Source organism: Oryzias melastigma, linkage group LG6 (genome assembly GCF_002922805.2).
Source record: "Oryzias melastigma strain HK-1 linkage group LG6, ASM292280v2, whole genome shotgun sequence".
Lineage (NCBI taxonomy): Eukaryota > Metazoa > Chordata > Actinopteri > Beloniformes > Adrianichthyidae > Oryzias > Oryzias melastigma.
This window is the reverse complement of record NC_050517.1, coordinates 28,535,516-28,554,809: the sequence shown is the minus strand read 5'-3', so window position 1 is coordinate 28,554,809 and position 19,294 is coordinate 28,535,516. Positions and strand designations below refer to the sequence as shown.

The following is a 19,294-nucleotide window of genomic DNA, read 5'->3' as shown; positions in this document are numbered from 1 at the left end:
CCAATGAAGAAAAATAGTTTTTTTTTTAAATCAAGAGTTCTTTTTTAAAAATATTTTAAGCCATAAAGACATTTTTTTTCTCAAACTAAAATATTTTATATTGAAAAACTTTGTTGATAAAACTATTTTTCTTGCCAGACACATTTTCTTTACTTTGGGATTCGGTTTTTGCCATGTGGGGGTATTAAGAACCTGTTTATGCCCCTCCCTCTCTGCTGTGCTTCACATTCATGCTTGGATTAAAAACCTCTGGAAGATACAAACTCTTTGTTGTGTTTCTTTGCAGCAAAAGTCTGCGGCGAGGAAGAAGTGTGCTGGTTGTAAGATATCTGTGCACGTCTCGTGCATGGAGCAGCTGGAGAAGGTGAGCGAGCTTTTGACCAGCACCTTTCGTGTGCACCCCCCACCCCACCTTGAGGCTCACAGCGTTTCGTCTTTTTTCAGATTAACTTCAGGTGTAAACCGTCGTTCAGGGAGCCGGCGTCTAGAGCCGTCAAAGAGGTCAGAGGTCACAAAGTGTCTGCTGTGTTTCTGAGGCGATCGTGCTCACAGGAGTGCTGTTTTTCAGGCCAGCGTCGTGCGACATCACTGGGTCCACCGCAGACGTCAGACCGGGAAGTGTCGGCAGTGCGGGAAGGTGAGCCTATGAATTCTGCCGAGGAGATATATGGAGACGAGAACTTGATAATTTCTTTGAAGAAATAAATTCATGGTCCTATTAGAAAAAAGTGAAAGTCACTTTACCTTTTAACTAATCTTCTACTGATATTTATAAATAAAAATCCTTCACTATAACCCCGATTACCTTACACAGTCTTGCCGTTTTGAAATTTTTTATCTTTAGTCCAAGTTTGCATCCTGTTTTTCTTTTCTTTTTTTTAGACACCGCTTTGTGTTCTGCATCTTGATTGGCTGCTGACCTTGTCAAGTGGTCGCTTAATTACTCATTTACAAGCCAGTTGTATACATAACATTACAGCAGCCAGTGAGTGTCTGCAGCTGAGGAAAAGAAAAATAATTAAAGTTTGAAAAGGAAAAAAAAACAGTAAAAAAAAAAATAAAACAAAGAAAAATTACAGAGATAACAATAAAAAAAGGAATATCTAAAATGGTAAAAGAAAAAAAATAATTATTGAATGTATTAATAGATCAAATTTAAAAAACAACTTTCTATAATTAGTTTTTATATTTTTAAGTGTTTTTTGAGGTAGTGCTCCATCGTTTATTGTGGGACTTGCATTCTAAAAATAACTCCACACAATTTTCTATAATAATTAAGGCTGTAAAACTCCTCATTACACACTTTATACATTTTTCTCAATAGACATAAAAACTTTCACATTTTTCTATTTTATTTAAACTCTCAAAGTTTAAACCTTTAAAGAAAAAATAGTTCGGTATTAAAGAATAAAAACAAAAATCTGACCAAGATGGAAAATGTATGTAAATTTGGTGAGCTGAGAGCATTTTTTATAGTAGACAAGACACTGAAGAGATTGATTGACAATGGTCTACAGCCAACCAGAACTCTGTTGAAAAATAAACATGCAAAAATATGGTAAAAATATCAGCAAAATGGGGAGATCATCAAAAGTGAGGAAACACTGTACTTAAATATCAGGCTTGACTAAGAACAAAAAGGTCTTTGTTCATAAGAATGAGAAGTTATGTAAAACTGAACAAAAACAAGTAAACGACAATTTATCTCAGCAGAACGTTAAGCTTCTTGGCTTTTTCAGTGCTTGTATTCTTTGTGAACTCCCACATCTCTCTGAAATCTTCGTGTTTAGCGTTCCTGCAAGCTGAGCTGACGGTGTGAACCTTCTCACCCACAGGGCTTCCAGCAGAAGTTCTCATTTCACAGCAAAGAGATTGTGGCCATCAGCTGCTCGTGGTGCAAGCAGGCGGTGAGTTCAGAGTTCTGCATCCATTTTCAGAGGAAACGGGAACTAAAACTGTACAAAAGCAGCGTTAAGAGTTCTGCAGTTTCTAAAAGCTAAAGGTCACATGACCTGACTGATTCTGACAGCATTTTATAAAGGTGAGGATGCAGAAGCTCCTCAGCATCCTGGGAAAGTTGATGCTAAGATGATGGAGATGTTAAGCGGTTACAACTGAGTGATTTAAGAGGGAAAAGCAGGAAAAAGCTGATGATCAGTCTTTGTTTTTTAAAAATGCTTTCATTTTTAACTTCTTCAGTGACTTTCAGGGAGACGGACAGTTTTCTGGCTAAAGAAATTCTGAAGAGCTGTTCTTAAAATCTACCACTTGCCACCCCCATTTAGAAGTGAAAGAGATGTTCCACAGACAGATGTGGAGGAGGTTGGATGAAAGGCACAAGGTCCCGACAGTGATGAGGTCAAAGAAAACGATTGAAGACTTCCCGTTTGTTTTTCAGTACCACAACAAAGTGACGTGCTTCATGCTGCAGCAGATAGAAGAGTGCTGCTCTCTGGGGGCTCACGCTGCCGTCATCATCCCCCCCACCTGGATCATCAGGGTGCGCCGACCACAGGTACATACTCTCAAACTGATGATGATAAGAGCAGAGCGAAACCTTCTGCTCACTTTGGGGTTAAGCATGACTTGCACACCCGACATGCTCTCAGTGTCTGGTTAGAACGCTCAACATCTGATTGGGCGGTCACAGGTTTGATTCTTGGTTTCCCTAATCATGTGCAAAAGTGCTTTAGCACCTTGATTGGCATTTCTGCCAACATTATCAGTGTTTTCTAGGGCTGTAAGCCAGCAGGAGATCATATAAACAAAGAGCTCTCAGTGACAGGTCGGGAGGTCTTGCCCACAACTCTAATGAATTTCTAATGATCTCCTGTTGTTTTGTAGAAACTAGGTTCTAGAAAACTATTTTTTTTGTTTTATACTGGCTAAAAATAGTATAACCGTAAGTGAAAACCACTGAGAACACTTTAAAATACATGATTGAAGTGGATCATTTCGTACTTCTAAGTCTACAGTGGGTCACATGAGCCTTCTGAGCCAATAAGAATACTCGATAAATAAGGAAATGCAAAAATTAAAGCAGTTGCAACTTCAAGATGTGCTCTTTGTTCATGTAACCTTGAGATCATTAACATTCTAAAGTGTGCCCTTATGCCACACTTTAGTTGTTAGTAAGGTGGAAGTATCGCTCCTCACATACCGTGCACAAATGTGCACGTGATACATAGGTGCCCAGTGGATGTCCACACAAACTACACTTCGTCTTAATTTCATTTATTCGATCAACCACGTCCAAAAAGATGTGGTTGAACAGCACTAATGGGCTCATTGCTCAGTGCACAAGATTTGGGGGAATTTAAAAATGGAAAAACCTGTACGACACGCCTATGTCTCACTGACTTCAACCTTACTTGCCCTTATGTGTTGTATAAGTGTTACTACAACCTATCACCTGCAGCATGCCCATAGAAAAAATGTGCATGAACATTTTCGTTTGATGGGGTCTAGGACCTTAATTTTTTATGTACCCCATACAGGCTTATTTTTCCCCTCAAACAGCCTGTATCTTCACAAATGCAAGAGGACCTGACCACAGAGAACAACATGGCCCCAAGATGGCGCCAGAGCATCATTAGCCGGAAGTCCTCGAACAAAGTTCATGATCTTCCCCTAGAAAAACACCAGAACCGAGTTAGGGTTACAGTTAGGGTTAGGAATCTTCAAGTATAGTTAGGCAAATTCTGCTTGAGTTTAATGTTGTGTTTGGGCGCCATCTTGCCAACCAGGTCCCTCTCCCCAAAAGGGAAGTTGTGACCAAGACTTTAATAAGAAAACTGGAGCATTTGTTCACCTTTTAAGTGAAAAGGATGGAAACGGGATTCATTTGTGAGTCCTTTGAGACCGGCACTTCTCAGCCTGTTCTCACGCTCCTGTCCTATGACTGGTTCATGAACTCCTCCACCAAAGTCATTAAATACAGATTAAATGATCTCTGAAAAGGATTAGGTATCCTCATCGACGATGCTGTGACTGAATCTCTCCGCAGACCTCTCTGAAGTCCAGCAAAAAGAAGAAACGGACGTCGCTGAAGTGCAACAAGTCGAGCAAGAAGGGAGCAGAGGTGAGACGATGCTCACAGTGAGGATCTTAGAAACGACCGCGGATGTTCCTGCTCACATTCTGCTGCCTTCCAGCTCCAAGATGGACGATGGAAGCCCTTCCAGGTGAAGCCCCTCCCCTCACAGCTCATGAAGCCTCTGCTGGTGTTCGTCAACCCGAAGAGCGGCGGCAATCAGGTAATTTGAGGCTTCCACAAAGGCTTTTAGAAGCTGTTTTAGAAGCTCATGGATGAATATTTTGGAAATGATCACAAGTAAACTCCCTCATATGAAGCTTCTACAAGTCTCAGATCCAATGGTTTGATTGTTTTTGCCTCTTACAGGGAGCAAAGATCATCCAGTCCTTCATGTGGTACCTGAACCCCCGACAGGTGTTTGACCTGACCAAAGGAGGACCCAAAGAGGGGTAAGTCAGAGGGGGGGGCAGCCGGTGAAATCTGCCTTCCCAGAGGATCATCTGTTTATGTTCATGATGAGATGGAGACAAGATCTTCTTTGTTCAGGCGTTTTTAACTAAAACTAAACTAATTCTACTCTTTTCTTCTTCTGGTCTACGTAAGGTGAGGTGGGGAATGTGTTCACAAATTAATTCCTGATCCAATCACGTGATTGAAATCAGGTTCGACTGGTTTCATACTTAATTGATATTTTTAGCTTATAATTAAAAATAAATATCTTAATAGAAGTCTCTCACCTGCATATTATAAACGGATCAGGACATTTTATTATCATAAAGTAAACAAACAACCACGACCGCAAACAGTTTACTAAATCGCACAGTCCTGAACGGCTCCGCCCACACTCCACCAACCGTTGATGAGAACAGGAACAGCTCGTCATCAGACAAGACAAAGATGTTCGTTTTCTTCAAGAAAAACATACATTTAAGTCAAAAAGGACAATAAGAAGTAAGAGTACAGTTCTAAAAAGCACATTACTGATTTTCATTTATCCTGCACTTTTATTTGATTATTTGTTTACATGTCTGCATATTTTTAGGTTGAGCTGCTGTTTTTATTTAATTTAAGTTTATGTTTACAATCTCAGTTAATACTAAACAACCTCAGAGAAGTGCACTAATTTGGTGTTAAATGAGAAAATAAGAAAAAAGAATCAATTTGTTTTGCATTTGCTCATTTTTTAAAGTGTTATAAAAGTATGGGATTGGGACAAAAACTCTAAATCAAATGACTGAACCGAATCAGGGCCAAAAAATCTTGATTGTGACATCTCTAGTTTCAAAACGTCAAATAAATCGGTTTTACTTCTTCACAATTTGTTCTGAATTCTGGCTTTGTTTGTGTTCCTGCAGCCTGGAGTTGTACTCCAAAGTGCCTAACCTGAGGATCCTGGCCTGTGGGGGGGACGGCACGGTGAGTCCTGAAGCTCCTGAACCCCAGGAGGAGGGGGGGGCGACTTTGCTTCACTTTTGTCACAAAATATTTAAAAAAGGGTCAAATTATGGACATTTAAGCTTTGCTGCAGAATTCTTTCTGTTTGGATCATTTTTTACCCTTTGGGTTTACTATAAAAAAGGTATTTTCTAAAAAGTCAGATTTCTTAACCCACAATGCAAAGAATAAAGTAATTCAATGTGACTTTCAGTTTTAAGGACTAACATTTCCATTTTCTCTGAGAATATTTTGCTTCTTCCTGTAAATTTGATTTCTCCTTTGGATGAAGTGACTTTATCTCCATTCAGAGAAGAATTGATGTCGCCTTAATTTAGAAAAAAAAAACTAAAACATTCTTCTTAGAAAGGGACAGACTTCTGACACTTATTAAGCATTAAACAGATTTATTCCCATTCAGAAATGGTTCCTTATCACTAATCCTCATTTGTTCTTCAGTAAATGAGTGAATATGTTTTAAAACATTGATAAATTATTTCTGTTATTCCAGCCAGAAGTGTTTGCTTCACCAATTTACATAAGTTCCTCATCAGTGACTTTAATCTGTGAAGATCTAGAAGTTACTGGAGTTGACGAGGAGCTGGGAGCCTCACATGTCTGCTGTGTTTGTATCCAGGTGGGCTGGATCCTGTCCGTGCTGGACCAGTTAAATCTCCGGCCTCAGCCGCCTGTGGCCATCCTTCCTCTGGGAACCGGCAATGACTTAGCAAGGACGCTCAACTGGGGAGGGGTGAGTTGTTCTGGCTAAAGAGGAGCTGCTGTTCTTGTTCCTGTGGGGGCTCGAGTCTCTGTGCTTCACCTGATTAAAGATCATCCAAGGGTTATTCAGTTCAAAGTCACATTTATAGACTTTACGGTGAAAATGAAAGCTTTAAAACAAGGAAAGCTTTAATAAATCAGCAATTGACTTAAATTGAGCCTCAATGAAATTATTGATTTCTTAAATACATTATTTGATTTATCTTTAAAGTATTTTTTAACTAAGTTTTTTTAATTATTTTTGATAAAATTGTTGCTCTTTTAAAATAAAAAAAATCACAAAACAAAAAAAATAATTTTTTTCAAGACGATCATTAAGTAATAAAATGAACAAAAACATTTCTTGTTAGATTAAAATGTTCTTACTTTTAAAATATATAGAATAATAATAAAACTGTTGATTAAATTAATCGAAATGAATAAAAAACTGAAGTTCCACCAAAGCTTCAGCTCTGTCACGCTGGTCATACTGGGCGCCGCTGTCTCCTCCCACAGGGATACACGGACGAACCAATCACAAAGATCCTCTCGCATGTGGAGGATGGAAACATCGTCCAGCTGGATCGATGGAACCTGGAGGTGGAAGCAAACCCAGAGGCGCGGCCCGAGGAGAAAGAAGAACATCAGACTGATAAGGTGAATTTTGGGTTGGTTGGAGTTCCACTAGAGTTCTGCCGAATCTCTGCCAGAGTTTTGCTGAAGGTCAACCTGGAGTAGATCTGACGCTCTCTCCTCTGCTTCTCTTTCAGCTACCAATTGACGTTTTCAACAACTACTTCAGCCTGGGCTTCGACGCTCATGTGACTCTGGGCTTTCACGAGTCTCGAGGTGAGTCGTCCTCCTCTGGCAGAAGTTTAAGAGGGCAGAGGGTGGTCCAGGATCAGAGAAACAAAAACAGCATTCATTCCATCGTAAACATCAAGAAAACCGATGCTCTTTTTATTCACTGACGGCCTTGAACCGAATAAACTTTCAACTGTAACTAAAGATCATTTTATTAACGATTATTTTTAAACTTTCACTAAAAAATGTGATCCAACTTTAGATATGTCCCCAAAAACCTCAGATGGTTCTTCATTCTGTTCTGTTTGCAGAAGCAAACCCTGAGAAGTTCAACAGCCGCTTCAGGAATAAGATGTTCTATGCGGGGGTGAGTGTTCCCTCCTGTCTGTCGTCTTCATCCGTCCTCACACAGGAACGTCTCTCACACACGTTCTTCCTTTCAGACGGCCTTCTCAGACTTCCTGAGCGGCAGCTCCAAAGACCTGGCCAAGCATATCAAAGTGGTGGTGAGTTCAGGAGAGGGGGAAGACTCCTAATAAAAGTGGTCCGTTTTTAATCGGTCTTCTTAGAAGTGAGGAACCTAAAAAAAACATTACCTACACCTCCAACAAAATGAGCTCAATTCAGACGTCATTTTTTTCACGAAATGTTGGAGCTGGAATTCCTCAGTAAACCGTGATGTGTCTGAGTCCTCATTTCCACTCTTGCCAATCAGGAGTGAGCTTGTTGGAAGGCCACGCCCCTACCACTTGAAAATGGGCTTGGAAGAATCTGTCAAACATTTCGATCGTTGGATGCGAGGCCACCTTCTATTATAGAGGCCAGTTTATAACTTTAATAATGTGCAATCAAGACAAAAAAATCACTAAAAACAACCTAGCTGTTTATTTCTCTATGGAAGTTTTGGGGTTTTGGCTTCTTGGAGCCATGGGGTACTTCCTGTTTGGAACGCCAGGTGCTGAGGGATCACTCAGTCCAATTCTTGTATACAGTCAATAGTTGAAGTATAGTCTGTTCTCCTATGTATAAGACCATAACTTTTTTTGTTTTTACTTCAGTGTGACGGCACCGACCTGACAGCCAAAGTCCAGGAGATGAAGTTACAGTGCCTCCTATTCCTTAACATTCCCAGGTATGGAGAAGTGACCAAAGATAAAATTCCTAATTGGAAGAAAAAAAAATTTGGTTGCGTAAGATGACAGAAATCTATCACTGATGGTACTTTTGTTGACCCAGCATAACGTTTTGAAATCTTTGAGAAGATTTTGCCCGATCTCTTCTTCCACTGCAGGTACTGTGCTGGCACCACGCCGTGGGGCCACCCCAGTGAACATCAGGACTTTGAACCACAGCGTCACGACGACGGCTGCATTGAGGTTATCGGCTTCACCATGACGTCTCTGGTGAGCTTAGTTACTGCAGACTTTTTGGTTCCGGAAAGGGAAGGTTGAGAGTTTGCACATCAGAACAAATGAAAGCCTGAACCAGAATCACCAAAGTACTGTTTTCCGGGTACTGTATGATCCACAAACCATTCTACGACTCAGAGAACAGCTATGGTTACTGAGTACGTGTCTGTTTAACTCTTTAACATCAGAAATGTTATCGGCGACAACTAAATAACGCCCGCTCTTTGAACTGCCATAAAGCAATTAATCGTAATTCCAATTCATTCTGATGTGGAGAAAAGTGGCTTTACGCCAATCGGTGCAAAGCCACTTTTCTCTGCATCAGAATCTAGCCCCGTCTGTGTTTTCCCTCATTGGCTGACGTGGGAATTCATTGGGGTGTCTTGCTACATTAGCCAGCTGCCCGATGGACACCGTAGCCAGCTAGCAAGCTCCGCTGTCCACCAGGAATTATATAGGTGTATGAATATGAACAAAGTAAGTGAGTTCCGTTACCCAGAGTTGTAGAGCTAGCAAGCGCCGTCACTTGGGATCCGGCAGAGCTAGCCTGCCGGACACCTTAATGCTAAAGTGTTGCATATCAGTGCAAAGCTGCACAAACGGTTGAAGAGTTACAGTAAGTCAAAGAACATTAACACTGGAGCTTAAGCTCTGTTGTTAAAGGGTTAACTGACTCTGATCTGCCATCATGGTAAACTAGTTTGATCTGCATTTATATGGGTGTATGAACATAAACATGGACAAAAACTTGCTGCAGTTTCCACACAAGAAAACCTTCATCTACATTTTATTAGGAAAAAAATAAACTGCATCCACTGCTGTCTGGTGTAAAGTCTTTTAAGAAGCGAAAAGTTCACACACACTTTTAGAGAATCTTTAAAATCATAGTGTTGCTCCTAAGCAACACTTTCTGAGTCAACCAACCTCACTGCTGCCCCTTGTGTCCATGTGGTTTATTGCACTCAATTTATAAAACATGGTTAATATTAAAGCTTTAAAGCTAATTTTTTTTTTGTTTTTGTTTTTTTATTTTAGCTTGGGTCTTAAGAAGTAATAAGTACACCTGTTATGTGTTACAGGCCACGTTACAAGTGGGTGGTCATGGTGAGCGCCTCCACCAGTGTAAGGAGGTGACCCTCACCACCTTCAAGTCCATCCCCATGCAGGTGGATGGTGAGCCCTGCAAGCTGGCCCCATCCGTCATCCGCATTAGCCTGAGGAACCAGGCCAACATGGTCCAGAAGGCCAAGAGGAGGATCTCCATGCCTCATCTCAACGAGTAAGATTCACAGCACCAGCGGGTCACATGTTTAATTTATTTGTCTTCTGTTCAGGTCATTTTGGGTTGTGTTCTCTGCAATTTAAATAAAAACTCTTACTTTTATATTCATTTTGGATGCTTCCTGTTTGTTGTGTTAAAGTTGAAACAAATCCGTTATGAAGCTTTTCAAATTAAAAGCCCCGGTGTTTTTCAAACAAATGTACCATTTCGACTGGGCTTTTCATTTTCGAGCAGTTGCTACCAAAAGGGGCTGAGGGCTTCAAACTCTTGAGTTTGTGTTTTGTGCTTGATCTGTGTGTGTGCGTGTGTGTGTTTCTTCTGTAGGTTAGTGTGTAAATGCAAGTGTGTTTGTGTGCAGTCAGCAGCCTGTTCCTGAGAAGCTGCAGATCAGAGTGAATCGGATCAGCTTGGCAGCGTACGAGGCTCTGCATTACGACATGGACCAACTGAAGGAGGCCTGTGAGTTTTTTGGGATCTTTCTTTCCACTGTTCATGGACTCACCTTAACTCTGACCTTTGTGTGAAAAACCACTGAAACACTGAAGAACCTTTTGTTTGCGTTTAGAGGTGACGAGCAGATGTTGACCTACTTTTAGCCCCTTTACTTGGAGCCAGGTATTTGGAGTTTTTCCCAGGTAGACTAGAGAAGTGGCTTTTCTGCACCTTCAAGAAAAGAAGAATGAGTCCTAATCATGGGAAAAAGGAGGTCTGAGCATTCTTACAGAGACTCAAACCGCAGAAATGCAGAAAAATTGATAAATGAATCAGATCTTGACTTAAGTCATAACAGTTCAGGAACTTGTGTTGAAGCTTTTATAATGAAAAAAAAGATATGAAATGTGGGGATTTCCGCCTCTTTAGATCTCATTTTCCCTTCCTCCATCATGAAAGCAGCAGTTCTGAACTCTAAGGGTTCTATCTTTGTGCAGCGGCGCTGCTGGGAGTGATCACCGTCCCCGGAGACAGCGACCTGGAAACTTGTCGTCTGCACATCGAACGCCTGCAGAACAACCTGGAGCAGGTAAGCACATCAGCATGGGAGGTGTCAAATGCATCTTGGTCTCAAATCTTTTACTCCATTCTGTCTCTTAAGTTTGGAGCTGCAGCTTCGGCCACGTAGTCACTCAAAAGAGGCTAATTTGAAAACCAACAAGCAGGTGCAAGTTAGCAAAAATGATCAGAATAACTGTCAAAACTTACTTCTACAGTCATGCAGGTCCACTAAAAGAAGGAAATTAAGAGGATTGACAGAGAAATCCTCCTGATGAAACTCAAAATGTTTATTTTTTGACATTTATCAACTAGCAAAGTATAAATAACTGTAATAATATGTTACAAACTGGATTGATATGATAACTATGTAAAAAAAAAAATCAAAAACAGGCATAGTTAAGTAAATCCTAATATGTGTGGGATTATATAAATTTACTTCCTTCCACTCTTTTTCAAGCAAACCTTTTTAAATGAACTTCATTTAATGGATTTAATGTGTCATGTATTGTATATATAAGTGCAAATATGTCTATTTATGATTAAAAGTAATTGTAATGTCATAATTTACATGTGTTTGTGGATGTTTAAGGTGCTCATTGGGGTGTGAGTCTGTAAAATACCAAACCAGACTGAATGTTTTCTGTAGGGTGTAAGTGGGGATGTGGTCAAAAGTGACAAAGATCAAGAAGAAGAAGAGGAGGAGGAGGAGAAAACCCGACCAGAGCAGACTCCGTGTCAAGCTTTAAAGGTGACGTTATCATGTGGATGGGCTTTAAAAATACTCAGATATTCGCCCGCTGCAACCTTTAACCCAAACTCACTTGATAAGAAGCCGCTACGCGTCCCTGACCGCCTCTGTCAGGCTGGTAAGAGCTGCATGTGACAAAGTGATCTGAAATCCACTTTTTTCTTTTGTTTTTAATTCCATAGAAATTATTTTATGTTTTGGATTTTCTTAGCAATAGTGGTTATTTGCTAACCACGCCCACATTCCTAATATGGTCATATTCTATGTAATGTTTTATTTAGTTCTTGCCAAAAGTTCATGCTTCTAGTTTTTATTTTAATTCTTATTTACATACGAAACAATCCGAATGTGCTACTGTCACCGTAAGTAAATACATTTTCAACATAAAGTGTCAGTGAAGTTTTTCATTTTTAAAGTAAAACTGTTTTTTTTTATATAAAAAATGAGATGTAAGTTTAATTTGTTGAAATAAATTCTGGAAAACCAATTTTACTTTCAATCTGTGAAGTGTTGGTCTTGATTCATGAATTGAATCGCAGCCTAAATAATGATTCACGACCCTAATAATCTGCATGAGATGATTGTGAGAAATGGGATTATATTTTTTAGGCTTAGATATCTACTTTTTAGTAGAGACCAGTTAACTAGCATGAGGAGTTAAGATCTGCTTTCCTGTGCTCGATTTCCTGCAGGATGAAGTCGATCTGAAGCAGGACAGCCCGTCTTCTCAAAAACTCTCTTCAAAGTGGTGTTTTCTCGACTGTAAGTCTAAAGCTGCAAACCTCAGCCCAGAATCCAGATCCCCCCAGACTCTGACCCCAGCCTGGTCTCTGCTTTCAGGTACGACTGCGGATCGCTTCTACAGGATCGACCGCGCTCAGGTGAGACGATGATTTATTTTTTTTTTTTTCCCAAAAGCTGGTTTTATCGAGGTCTCAAGCTGCCACTTTTTCCATCACTGATGAAAACCATTGAAGCTCAGGGCGGGTTGTAACACTGCAGCTCGAGTCCAGGTTCAGGAGATGGATGGAGGTTTGATCTCGTGTCACGTGGTTTAAGAAAGGCTTACATCTCACAAAGCCAAAATTAAAACCTTCTAATTAAAAAAAAAAAAATCATACAGTTAGGGCAAATGAGCTGAAGTGGACTGAACCGGAACACACAGGATGGATGAAAGAGTTTCCAGAGCATGCAGGACACCTACGAGGAACGACAGAACACACAAGAAAACTGGACTTCCAAAAAATACAGATGTTAAAAGCAAAATTGGGCAAAAAAAATCTGCTTTAAACTTAAACAAAAAAAATCATTGCATAAACAAAAAACAGTTTTTTTTCATGTCACCAATGTTGAAAATATGAATAATAATTTTTAACCCACTTCGACGAAAAATGTGTTTTTTATCGTGTTCTTGTGATATTTTCCTGATGATGGAGGACATATATAAAGAAAATTCAATTTAAAATTGAATTTCTGAGTATTTCTTTATTCAAATAATTGTTAATCAGGATAAAAACAGCAAAATGCAGTTTGAAAAAGAGCTTATTTGTGACCTATCTCCCTGCTGCGTTCCATTCTGGTGCATCCACTTGCAGACATGGATCGTCTGAGCTGGTTTCTTGCTCAGAACTGAACAACAGGATAGCTTCAGCAATGCTTCAGCAATGCTTCAGCAATGCTCCCCATTTTTGTTGCACCAGTAATGTTAGATTGGGGGTGTGAGGGGCTGTAAAGTAGAAGAAGAACGTATAAACAGAGAGCTGTTAGCAACAGGAAGGGGAAGAGGGCGGAGCTACTTTATGCCATAGATCCCACCCACAACTAAGCTCCGTTGCTCTGCAGAAACAGCCCAAGAAAACAACTTATTTTTAAAAACTAATATTGACTTGGTCATAATTTAAAGACCACTAGGAGCGATTTTAAAATATTTTAAAAGATGATCAGAGTGAGACTCGAATGATGCTGCTAATTTCTGCTGCTCTGAATATCCTTCAGTGAAACATCGGCCTTGTCTGATAAACGGGTTAATTCATGTCCTACTCAACAATTTGCCACAACAGATGATTTAAAATTGCGTTTCAAAAAGTTCATGTCTGAACTATGTTCCAAGATTCTGTAAAACATAAAAAAATCTCCTTAGTATTATTTTGTAGATCTGAAAACTCATCAAAACATTTGAGTTTGAGCTCACAGATTGCTCTGAATGTGGTTCTAGTAAAGGTTCTGTCGGGTTTGGGAAAAACCTGCAATCAAAACCCAAACAGCCAGAATCATTGGCTGGACCTGAGCGTCTGCGAGGGGCGGATCAGACTGAAACAGGAGATGCTTCCCTTTCAGGAACACCTGAACTATGTAACGGAGATCTCTCTGGAAGAACTTTACATCCTGGACCCGGAGCTGGTCGTCAAGGAGACGGTGGGGACCTCCCCCAGCATGCCAGACCTGGTGGACTCAGAAGAGCAGCAAGAACAGTTCGCCTTCCCGTCCTCCCCACCCTCCCCTACCTCCGCCAGCAGGTGAGTCGGTCAGACTTGAAATGTCTCACGCTTCCCTCCACATAAGAACGCAGGATTTCTCTTAAACACAGCTTTGTTCTCTTTGTGGAGTCAAAACTGACAAACTTCTGTTTCCATGGATACGCTCATCTCCTGCTGGCTCCACCTTCAGGTGTTTCTGTTTCACCTTTTATTTCATCACTGGGAACAAAGTGACAGACAGGCTCATTTTTGACTCAATCAGACAACAGGTGTTTCTGTCCAGTCTCAGAAGTGATGCTTAACAAATAGTCAAAAAGTGCTTCTATCACTTGAGAAATTTGGCTAAATTAAATTCCTTTAATCTAGATCTAACTTGAAGCTGATAATTCACACTTTTATTTCCTCTCGTTTAGATTACTGTAATTACATGTTTTAACAAAACGTCTGCAAGTCGTCCAAAACTCTGTGGGGGGGCTTTACATTTAGTTGAGGCTCATATAACTTCTCTACTGTCTTTACAGTCAGATTTAGAATAGATTTAAAAATGTTATCAGAAATTAAAGCTCATCGTACCGGGAGAGTTTCTGAATGATCTCATCTACCCAGACATGGAGAATAATGCTTTTATAGAGCTTTTTAAAATAAAATGTGATCTCTAAACATCCTCAGTGTCTTCCATTCATTGTAATGAGACACCGCTTCATGTGGCGGAAACATTTGGTGGTATCTCCTCCCACACGCCTCTGGGGTGTCGAGCACATTTTTGGACAGGCGTTGAGCAGCCAATTTGCCGCGCATCAAAAGAGAGACATCTAAAGCACAAATTGGATTTGGTGTGAACACAGTTTTACTCTTCGTCTTGTTCTTTGAGCTCCACAAACCAAAATCTTCAATCTTAAAAACTTACTATAAATCCAGAGGAGATCGCTCTCCTCAAGCGGTGACCCCTCATGTTTGACCCCTCATCTTTGATTCTAAACTTTACATTGTCTAAATCTTCAGTTTATCCTATTAAGAGGCGATTGTTCTAATTTCCTGTTCCTGTTTTATTTGTGATTTGTCTTTCTGTGTGTCAGAATGGTTGATTGTCAGAGAAGAAGGATTTCCAGCGACAGTGCAATGAGCAGCGTTTTGACCCCGACCTCCCCCAAGGTTCCCCTCTGCAGGTAACCTCTCACTTTCACTCAGGTGTCTGCATGAATTCATCGTGATGCTCTTCCACTCAACCTTCACTCACCGCTGCACAAACCAATCATTCTGCATTGAAGCGTCTACATTGTGACGTGCTCCTCAGAAACATCACTGGCTGTCTTTGATCCACCTGGTAACATTGTAATTGCAGATGCTCCAATCTTCCTGCAGATGTCAGTATTGATCTGCAGCTAGCAGCTATAGCAAAGAGCGCATGTCGCCACCTAGTGTTGTCCTGGTTTATTGCAGACAGATGCGAACATCAATGAAAATGCTGTGATTTAACTGTTTAAAGTTACAGCTGTTGCAAAACAATAAGAAATAAAATCAGAAATACATGTATTTTTTTAACCTTTTTGTGGAAAGTTTTGATCCAGGTCTCATAACACAAACCTAAAATTTAGCAATTTCCCCATGGTGGGACTAATAAAGGTTTCTTAATCTTAAAAAGGTGATATTTAGTTATAGTTTATATTGTAACTAAATAGTAGGAATTCTATGTTTAAAACTTATGTTCCACCATTGAATCGAATCGTGGAGAAAATGAATTTCTGCATACATTTATGTTGAAAAGGTCAAAGATGTATTGTGCTAAATTTAAAGATTAATTATTTTTCTTTTATTGCATTACACCAGGCTTAGTAGGAGCAAACTGAAAGGTTTTCTTTATTGTCCATCCATTCTCCTAACCTGCTGTTTCCCTTTTGTGTTCTCTGGGTTTTTTTCAGAACATTTTTTTTGTTGGTATTTTGGAATACACAAATCGTGTAATAATCCAAAAGAAGAATCCAAAAAATTAGGTTTGAACTGAATCATGGGGGAAGTGAATCTTTTCATCCGGACTAAAAAGTCCTTCATACGACAGAGTTTTGGGGCCAATTTACAAGCAAAATATACATTGTTTTAATTACAGTCATAACTTTTCATGAAAAACTGTTAAATTATGAGAATAAAGTTGCATATTTACAACTTTAAAAGTCATAGACTAAATATATGACTTTGTTTCTCATACATTTTTGTGTTTTAAAGTTATGAATGTATTACTTTAAAAGTCGTAAATCTATGAGAAAAAATAAATACATTTATGAGAAAAAAGTCATAAATTAATGAGAAAAAATCAGCAAAGTTCTCTTATATCAGAGCCATGCTCAAAGATGAAAGACATTATTTTGTGAAGCTTTATTTCCAAATAAGTTTCAAAAACAAAGAAATTCTGAGCCTTTTGGTGACTCAAAATCGACTCTCCGGGGTTATGTGTCGCTAATGCCGTCTCCTCAGTAAATAAGTAGTTCAGAGATGCACCTGAAGACGTAGAGGATCCCCACTTTATTCTCCCCTCACTATTCACATACCCAGAAGTCCATTTGTCACCTTACGTAATATAGCTGTTGTGCAGAAGCATAAGAACATTGAAAATACTGGAAATGCCTCTTTAGACAGAAGCACCACACAGACTTGGATGAGTTCATGTCTTTCGTGGACTAAGAGAGAATTGAAAGTAGAAAGCTGCAGGGATATTGATAACTTAACGTGAACTGCAGAGATCTTGCAAGCCACCCATCAATAAATAAAACCTTAATAAATCGTAAATCAAACAAAGGAGCTTTTTAAACAATTGTAACTTATTATTTAACAAACCGATTATCTGTTCAAATCCAAGACACTTTGACCAGATTGAGTTAAGTCGCTTTGCTGCTGCACAATGATGTTCACTTGCTGGAATTTGCTCGAGAATTTACCTCATTAAATCTCGTAAATGTAAGACTTTAAGTATTGTAAATTTACGAGAAAAAAAGTTATAAATGTACGACTTTAAATCTTGTAATATTGCTTTTTATGTAATTTAATTTATTTTTTGTGGCCCTAATACCCTGTCATACATTAACATTTAGAATTCATGGATTTTTATTTTATTTATTATAAAAATCTGTAATTATTCCACTTTTGTGAAGTAACTATTGGCTTACTTTAACTGACATCTGAAGATGCTCAAATGTAAAGTTATTTTTATGAGTCGACTGTTTTTAATAAAACCAGGGAAAGTGAAAAAAGAAGCAATTATTAGCTTGAAGGAAAACCAAATAAAACCCAAATTAGAATGTTTAGTTTTCAATGTTCAGTCTCAGCCTGAAGACTTACTTAAAACAGTACACAACTAAATAAAAAAAGACTCAAACACACATGAGAATTGAATAGATTGGACAAATTTAGTTTATTTTTTTGTTCTGATTGCCTTTGGTGGTGCTTCATATTAACTGTAATGTTTAGTCACTAATTAATGTGATTCTTTCTTGAAATAAAACCATGTCCTATCCATGTTAATTACTGATCAAAAACTTTAACAAAATTAAGGGTTGTTTGAAAAATAAACAGTCCTGTTCTCTTTTGAATGATAAATGTTTTAAATTTTTGTTTGTGAAACTGAAGAATGACTGACTTATGAATCTGTGATTCTTGTTCTCAATGTGATGGCCCAATTCTTACTTCATACGGACTCTGATGGTTTGTGATTGCAGTAGAGAAGTAAACAAACCAGAGAGTTCATTATTGACTGATCAGTAAATCAATCATTTATTGATCGGCACCTCCTGGTTTACTCTGATTACTGGTGTTTTCATTGATTTTTGTTCTGTAAATGAGTTCTTCTTCACCTGTTGTATTTCTAACCTGATTACTGGATCAGAACCGGGTGTAAAAGGTGTCAGCTGTTCACCTTTGTATTGACGTGTCTGTATTGCGCTGATTGACATGTGTCCATGTGATCTGAAGGAGAGGAGCAAAGATTATCAATGTTCACCGCTCCAACACCACTCTGGCTGCTTTCAGTTCCGTCATTAGGTAGGAATCCATTCTGAGTGCTGCTGCTGCTGCTGTCTGTGCGCTTTGCATCATTGCTTCATTCTCGCTTCTGCATGTTCCAAATCATGGTCTTCAAATCAGCCAGATGTTCTTTTAAAAGAGCATGTTTTTGCACCTTGAGATGAGTTTCTGTGTTCTTCATGGTGGTTTCTCACCTTTTTTCGTCTGTGACAGATCCTCCACGGCTACCTCTCAGGATGCTAAAGAAGGTAAAGCAGCGCCTCCACAGAACACGAACCTCAACATGCTTTCCGTTTCGAGAAGTTTGGAGTTCAGCTCCAGTTTGCTGTGACTCCGAATCTGTAGAACAGCCTAAAATGTTCCACATCTGCTTTCTCGTCCTGCTCTGTTTCCTCTCAGATGGAGAGCTGATCAGCTCCATTAAGGACAAGAACCTGAGCAAGGTGGGTGTGGACTGAGCTGTGATCAGTTATTCTGCATTCTCTGCTCTCACAGGAGCAAACATGACCTCCACCAATGGTCCAAATTAACTTTTGATAGCTCCATTCCAAGGGCATGGCCAGTCTCTCACCGTCCTTTTGCATTGTTCTGCAGCTGAAGGAGCTCCACCAGCAGGGAGCGGACCTCCTGCTGCAGGACCCGGATGGCTGCACGCTGCTGCATCACGCAGTGGAGGCCGGAGACAAGGACATCGTCAAGTACCTCATCGAAAACGGTGAGAGCAGACTGAGGTCTGAGGGAAGGAAACTCAAAATCCACATCTGGTAGTAGGTGGAGGCTCAAAACAGACATCCAGGAAGATCGTTTTTAATTTTTAAAATCGTATTTTAAAAAAAAAAAAAATTTTGTGGCTCCTTTTAATTGCTGCGACAGGAACAGACAAAAACAAACAAAAAAACACGTCAAATTAAGTCTAAAAGCCCACTGGACAACGGTAAAATACCTTTTAGAGAGCGTAGCTTCAAAACAAATGAATTAAATGTACTATTTAGATAATAGAAATAAAAATAAAAAAAACATTTATATTAGTTTAAAACATTCATTCATCTTCAAAACCTGCTGAATCACAGTTGCTGGAGCCTATCCCAGCTACCGTTGGTTGAAGGCAGGTACACCTTAGACAGGTGTGTGGCATGGCTAGAACTTTTGTCAAGTAAATTACAAAAAATCGTTAAAAAGTTCCACCTTATCTGTTTTCAAAGTGATCTTTTTGGAACCCAAAAACAATAAATTTTGGGTATTAAATCATCAAAACATATTAAAAAGTTTGATTAAAAAAAACAAATTTTAAGCTATTAGATAATAAAAACTTGCTCACTTTTAGATTAAGCAACACTTCAT

The 19,294-nt window shown here is 39.3% G+C and overlaps 1 protein-coding gene across 6 annotated transcripts in view; it reads left to right on the top strand.

The window, feature by feature from the left end:
- The window catches only part of dgkzb (diacylglycerol kinase, zeta b), a 62,866-nt gene that overhangs the window by 38,973 nt on the left and 4,599 nt on the right, over window positions 1-19,294 (top strand). For 2 of the 6 annotated variants that reach the window (XM_024280980.1, XM_024280978.2), the window contains exons 4-31: window positions 287-364; window positions 445-501; window positions 569-637; window positions 1,836-1,907; window positions 2,399-2,515; window positions 4,007-4,081; window positions 4,155-4,256; window positions 4,403-4,485; window positions 5,392-5,452; window positions 6,108-6,221; window positions 6,746-6,886; window positions 7,000-7,078; window positions 7,345-7,400; window positions 7,477-7,539; window positions 8,092-8,165; window positions 8,325-8,436; window positions 9,522-9,721; window positions 10,083-10,183; window positions 10,654-10,745; window positions 11,364-11,465; window positions 12,158-12,227; window positions 12,306-12,346; window positions 13,803-13,981; window positions 15,019-15,108; window positions 17,903-17,971; window positions 18,167-18,201; window positions 18,353-18,396; window positions 18,548-18,668. In XM_024280980.1, coding sequence (XP_024136748.1) covers window positions 287-364; window positions 445-501; window positions 569-637; window positions 1,836-1,907; window positions 2,399-2,515; window positions 4,007-4,081; window positions 4,155-4,256; window positions 4,403-4,485; window positions 5,392-5,452; window positions 6,108-6,221; window positions 6,746-6,886; window positions 7,000-7,078; window positions 7,345-7,400; window positions 7,477-7,539; window positions 8,092-8,165; window positions 8,325-8,436; window positions 9,522-9,721; window positions 10,083-10,183; window positions 10,654-10,745; window positions 11,364-11,465; window positions 12,158-12,227; window positions 12,306-12,346; window positions 13,803-13,981; window positions 15,019-15,108; window positions 17,903-17,971; window positions 18,167-18,201; window positions 18,353-18,396; window positions 18,548-18,668 — 2,497 coding nt within the window. Of the gene's footprint in view, window positions 1-286; window positions 365-444; window positions 502-568; window positions 638-1,835; window positions 1,908-2,398; window positions 2,516-4,006; window positions 4,082-4,154; window positions 4,257-4,402; window positions 4,486-5,391; window positions 5,453-6,107; window positions 6,222-6,745; window positions 6,887-6,999; window positions 7,079-7,344; window positions 7,401-7,476; window positions 7,540-8,091; window positions 8,166-8,324; window positions 8,437-9,521; window positions 9,722-10,082; window positions 10,184-10,653; window positions 10,746-11,363; window positions 11,466-12,157; window positions 12,228-12,305; window positions 12,347-13,802; window positions 13,982-14,052; window positions 14,133-15,018; window positions 15,109-17,902; window positions 17,972-18,166; window positions 18,202-18,352; window positions 18,397-18,547; window positions 18,669-19,294 lie in introns of those variants that run through there. The other 4 variants (XR_002920197.2, XR_002920196.2, XM_024280979.2 and 1 more) reach the window with 4 other exon arrangements.